General features: G+C 52.8%; 1 protein-coding gene across 1 annotated transcript in view; it reads right to left on the bottom strand.

The window, feature by feature from the left end:
- Positions 1 to 4,446: 4,446 nt before the first annotated feature.
- PRRT4 (proline rich transmembrane protein 4) overlaps positions 4,447 to 6,206 on the bottom strand; it is a 10,029-nt gene continuing 8,269 nt past the window's right edge. Inside the window, 1 exon segment of the mRNA XM_029955560.1 lies at positions 4,447 to 6,206. This exon segment is cut by the window's right edge and continues 99 nt beyond it. Coding sequence (XP_029811420.1) covers positions 4,995 to 6,206 — 1,212 coding nt within the window. The 3' untranslated portion in view covers positions 4,447 to 4,994.

Below are 6,206 nucleotides of genomic sequence, written 5' to 3'. Positions count from 1 at the left end.
TCGCTAGCTCCTAGCCAGTTTATTTATTTTGTTGTTGTTGTTGTTGTTGTTGTTTATTTTTTTAAAGAAAGACAGAGTGTGAGCATGGGAAGGGCAGAGAGAGAGGAGACACAGAATAGGAAGCAGGCTCCAGTCTCTGAGCTGTCCGCATGGAGCCCCACGGGGCTGAAACTCACAAACCGTTACATCTTGACCTGGGCTGAAGTTCCCGGTTCAACCTACTGAGCCACCCAGGCGCCCTGCTCCTAACCAGTTTAAAATCTCACTTCCAGGATTACCGATCCCAAAGTACCACGGCAGGCAAAGGAAGTCGTTTTTTTGCTCAAGGCCTCACATATAATGGGTATTTAATAAATACTTTCTTTACTGCCACCACAGGCTCCCAGATTATGTGTATAAAATGCAACCAGAATGCACATAGATGCATACATCAAACACATAATTCAAACAATTCTCATATTCTCAGAGAATATGAGACATCTTCTCACACTATAACAGATAATTATAACAGTGCCTATGACAATTCGCAGACAAAAATAGCTGCCAAAGTACACACAGACACAGATCGTACACAATCATTCTTTCAACAGTTACTGAGCTCCTACTATGCGCCAGGCACTAGGGATAAAATTGGTGGGCTATGAAAAAAAGAGAGTCCCTCCTCTCATGGAGCATCAAGCCTAGCAGGGGTAGACAGACATTCATTTAAAAACTTTACAAATAAATCATAGCATGCACGCTATAAGATAACATTAGAACATACCCAAAGCAAACATAACACATACACACAGACCCAGAAAACAGGTCCTCCCAGCAACAGGAGAAAACCTTCCCTCAGGTCAGCTTATGGGTTAGACCCAAGGCTGAGGGATCTCACTGACCAGCGAAAGATCTGGGTACCCCTGGAACCTGAAAGACAGAGACAATTTGCCATTTCATTGGGTTCAGGAACCAACCTGTGTGCAAAACTGCAGCACCCTGCAGGATATCCAGCTGAGAAAATACACTTTTTCAATAATTTCTTTATTTTATTATTTTTAATGTTTATTTTTGAGAGGGGGGAGGGGCAGAGAGAAAGGGGGACAGAGGATCCAAAGCAGGATCCATGCTGTCAGCAGAGAGCCTGATGCAAGTCTGGAACCCATGAACTGTGAGATATGACCTGAGCCAAATTCAAACACTCAGTGTAACCCACTGAGCCACCCAGGCACCCCTCGATTATTACTTTTAAATGGTATAACCTGAACACATGGTAGATAGAAAATTCAAAAAGTACAAAAGATACAGTGAAAAGTAAGTTTCCCTTTCTCTTCAAACCCCATTTGCTTTCAATACATTTTGGATAGATGGGATGATGGATTGATAGTAATGGGGGGAAAGGGAGAACACTTAACATTAGATTTATGAAGCTCCAAGTACATAGTGTATGCTCAAAAGAAAATGCCAGTTATTTTTAAACACATAACTCAAGAAAGGAAGTACTGAAATACAAAACAGATTTTTAAGGCTATGGGGTTAACCCTATCCAGGATAGAGACAAATGGACAAAAGAAGTAAGGTGGGTCATTTGAATAAAGTTGGTTTGGAATTCCACATTCCTCCCTCTTCTTTTCTCCTCCTCTCCTGTCCACTCACCACTTTAGAAATCAAAATTCTATCCCCAAAAATGAACTGCAAGCTTCAGGGCCCTAGCTATAGGGAGGCCTTCCCAGTGCTGGCTGCAATATACACAGGGAAAAGATCCCTAAGAAGGCTTGTTCCAACATCTTTTGGGATGTCCCTACAATGCTGGTTTAAATACACTTCTCACTCAGTCCTTCCTTAGAGAACAAAACAAATCTGTGGGCATGTGCCCAACAGGGGGCAGCAGCCACCCACAAAGAGGAGGACTGCTGTGTCCCTAAGGGAGGACAACAATTCAGATACCCAGTTTCCGACCTGGCTTCCAACCTCAACCTCAGCCCCTCCTCTCCTATCCATTCACATCCGTGAGGTCACGTGGTGCTTCAGTCAGGAATATTTGCTCATCCATCTACCCAGGACACACGCAGAGTTCTTTATTAAAGAGCAGGAGTTGTGGTGCCCTGCACCACATCAGCAACGTGGCTTCCAGGGGAAATAAATTGTGGGCTTCTCTCTCATCCATCACTGTGCAGCAGCACAGAAAGGCAGTAAGAAAGGCCTGGGCTGTGCTTTCTCCCAGCCAGCCTCTCCAGGCCCCATCCCTCTGGTTTCATTCCCCCTTGCAAGCCAAACCTTCTGATCAATGCCACTTACTTCTTGCTCTTAGCACTTCTCACAACTGTAGTTGGTGCTATTGTAATTATTTATAGTTATATGATTCGTTATTTTATGTAGTATTTTATTTTTAAGTAATCTCTATACCCAATATGGGGCTCGAACTTAAAATCTCAAGATTAAGAGTCGCATGCTCTACCAACTGAGCCACCCAGGAGCACCTATGATTAGTTCTTCAATGTCTGCCTTCCCCCAAAAACCTTCAAGTTCGTAAGTTCAGGGCTGGTGTCCACCTCGTTCACCTCTCTCTCTTCAGCACCTAGCACATTGTAAGCATTCAATAAAATGTTTTAAAGACCTTGAATAAACAAGGGTGAGTCTGTCTCTCAGTCCCCTGCAATACTAAGAACTAGGACTGAAGGATGTATGTATTAGGATCTACCTGGGCTCTTCTGGGAAACCTGCTTTGGCTACAAGCTGAGGCATGGGACAAAAGGGAAGGGTTATCTCACCAAAGCAGTGGTCTCCTTATAAAATCGAAGGACTGAGGTCATTCTTGCTGAGAAGTGTTGCAGCTGGTGAACACTGAGCTGTCTTCCTCCTCTCCATCTCACCAGCCCCATTCAGAGCTTCTGGACAGAAAAGGAGTGTGTGTATTGGGGGGTTGGGAGGGAGAGACAGACAGACAGACAGACCAACAGACTGACTAGGGGTATGTGGGCTTGGATTGCTCTGTCGGAACCTGTGTGTGCATGAACCCCGGGGCCCCAGGTGGGGAGAGTGAAGGAGCAGGCAAGCATTAGGACGAGGAAGAGTGGCCAAGAGGAGTTGAGAATGAGCAGAGGCAGATGGAAGGGTAAGTGGGGAAGAAAGGGAGCGATTTATCCGAGCAGCAAGCACTCCTTCCATGATACAAAGCAGCTCCAATGCTGGGTCTGCCACTGCCGCTATGACACCACTGAGAAATGCCTGTAATTAGGAGGCTGGCAGTTCTCTGGGCCTCAGCCCAGAGTGACGATGCAGCAAGAATTTCTGAGCCAAGCTGAGCCAGGTGATGGAGGAGACACCGTCAACACCATTCTAGTTCCATCCCTCAGCGGGGCCTGCCCCACCCTCCTCTCACTGTCTTCCCTACTACGACCCTCACTCTCCCCAAACATCACTGACTCTTCCTTCCTCTGAGGTCCCAGACCCTGGACATGCCCCTCAGGCAAGACAGCTCTCTATCTGCAAGGAGAGCAGTGCATTAATTTTTCTACTCGTGCATGGACCTGGTCTGGTGAGGGCCCACCCCTCCGGACCTCCTTGCCTGCTTTCCCTCTGGTTCCACCTTCCTTCTCAAACCTCCAAGAGCTGATGGACAGACTTGGAAGAAACCACTCCCATTCCTGTTTTTCCACTTCGAGCCTGATATGTTGTGTCCCTCCAGGTTTCCATGTAATGTGCAAGATATCTGCCAAAGCACTGTCAGGTTTTTCATTTTTAGACCTAATCTATGACCCTGTTTTGGTGCCCCTCTGAACTTCCTGCATTTTAGCCAAATGACAAATGCATTCACTCCACAGAGCTCAGAGCCAAATACTCTGAATAAGGGAAGGGTTATGGAGTGTCTGGTGGTCTGAGTTGTGCTTTGGTGAGTGAGATGGGGCTGGGATTTGGGAGAGACAGGCTTTCTTCAGGGAGGATCTGCACCTATGGGAGATGAATGCAAGGGAAGAGGGTTTGTGAGTCGAACCTTGAAAAAGCCCTGTTGGTAGGTGGAGCAGGTAGTTTCCTCTGTGAATCCAAAAATCCTCTGTAACATGGCAGGGAGAGGGCTGGGGATCCCAGCTCAAAGTGGTCAAGCCCTTGACATGAGTATCATTTCCATGAAGGACTTTGCCACTGACTAGTCCCTAGCCAGCTGTCCACCACAACCTGCAAACTAGGAATGCAGACACTCCCACCAATGACTGTAGAGTTCCCGCCTCACATCTCAGGGCCTGTTTCATCTCGGACAAGTCACGGCCCAGAAAGTCAGAGGGTCTTCAAGGGGTCACTCTGAGGACCCTCACTCATCTCAGCTACAGGACAGTACTTCTTGCAGTCAGGAAGGAGGGCCACTGGGGTCTGAGATGAACGCACCCACCCAAACACAGCATCTCTTCCAAAACGGAGGGAACCGCCACTGCTGTTGCCTCATCGAAGCTTTTCCAAGAAGATCAGACCTTTCTCTGAAAATATTTTATTGATAAATTAACTCTGAATGCGTTCACCTCCCACCCAACGACTGTAGAGTCTCCTAGATGAGCTGTGGACCCTTCTTTGGGGAAGGATCACGTGGAGGACAGGGAGTCTCACTCATACAGGAATGGGATTCCTGGGTGTGCCAGAGGTGGGTATGGGGACCAAAGCCAGTCTGAGGTCCTCTGAGGACAGCCCCTCTCACTCAGCACCAGAGTGGGGAGTGGTGGTCAGGAGTGGAGCACCTTGGGGTTTTATTGCTGGTGAATGCCAAGGAAAGTGGGACCCCTGCCAACCTAGATTTGCAGCTGAGGGCATCAAGCGCCCAGGGCTCCAGAGGAGGTGGCACTAATTCCCAATCAACAGAGCCTGGCTGCTGACCCACCCACCCAGGGACCCCTGGATGGGAAAGGAAGTGGGGAGAGGTATCTGAGCCAGGCAGGATTGGGGAAGGGTTACAGTGTGCAGGTCTCGGGCAGAGCAGGCGCCAGGAGGGGGCATAGGCTGGTGCACCCAGAATAGGGGGCGCCTCTTCACAGGTCTATGGTGTCGCTGCCCACGCTCAGCTCATCGATCTGTCGGCAGGCGTCCAGGAATTGCTCCTGCAGCAAGGCCTCTGCAGCCTGCAGCTCAAGAGTGGGCTCTGGGGAGTCGCGGGAGGGCGGGGACAAGGCCTTGTAGGAGCCTGAGCCCGGGAGGCTCGGGCTGCTTCCTGAGGGCCGCGGGGGACTGAGGACGCAGACCAGCGGACAGCGTGGAGGCCTGTCGGGGCTGGAGCATAGCAGCATGGACGAGCTGTCCCTTGAAAGTCCGCACAGTGAGCCAGAAGAGGCGCTGCTGCCCGCAGGCCAGGCCCCGGGAGAGGGGAGCTCTTGCTGCGCAGGAGAGCCAAGGGCTTCCTCGGACCTCCCACTGGGTCCGGCCGCCATCTTCGCCCCCAACGAGGTGGCGCGGTAGAGGCCCAACCCAGGCAAGGCTTCCCCGTAGGCAGGGCCCTGGAAGAGGCCCGGCGTGAGCAGGGCCTCGCTGCACAGGGCCTCCTCAATGCTGCGCCGCAGGTTTATGGGGGAGGGCGGGCGGAAATCCACGGTGTAATCGCTGCAGGGGGAGGAGGCCGGAGAAGGGGCCGGGTTGGCCGCCGCGCCGTCGAAGCCCCGGCAGCCTCCTCCCTGGAGTAGGAGGTCGGGGCCGGGCCCTGCCAGGGCGCACAGCTGCAGCAGCTCCGCGTCGCCACGCGCGATGGCGCCACCCAGAGGCTCCTTGTCTGGGGGCCCGGTGACCCAGCCCCCGGGCAGCAGTGGGGCCGCGTGGCCCGGGGACAGGCGGAAGAGCTTGGCCCAGCAGCGCGGCGGCACACGGGGGCTGCAGAGCGCCGGGTAGAGGCCCAGCAGCGCCAACGGAAGTGCGACGCCCACCTCGCCCAAGCGCAGGCCTAGCTGGAAGGCCCACCAGGGCCAAGGTCCCTCCAGGCCGGGTTGGCCGCCATAGCCCAGGGCGTGCAACACCTCATAGCCCTGCAGGGCTCCGCTCAGCAGCCCGAACGTGCCCGCCACCGGGGCTGTGCGGGCCGCGCGCCGCCAAGTCTCGCGCGGGGCGAAGGGGCTGCGCGCCTGCGGGAGAGGGGTGGCTCCCTTGAAGCCAGACCCTCCCAGGGGCGCTCCGGCCCGCCGCCGCCGTCCCCCCCAGCAGGAGAGCGCCAGCAGGAGCCCGGAAAGGAGGGCGGCGAGGAAGGCGTGAAGCCCGCG

This window comes from Suricata suricatta, chromosome 2, assembly GCF_006229205.1.
Source record: "Suricata suricatta isolate VVHF042 chromosome 2, meerkat_22Aug2017_6uvM2_HiC, whole genome shotgun sequence".
NCBI lineage: Eukaryota > Metazoa > Chordata > Mammalia > Carnivora > Herpestidae > Suricata > Suricata suricatta.
Note: the sequence above shows the minus strand (reverse complement) of the source record. Positions and strands in the feature narration are given on the sequence as shown.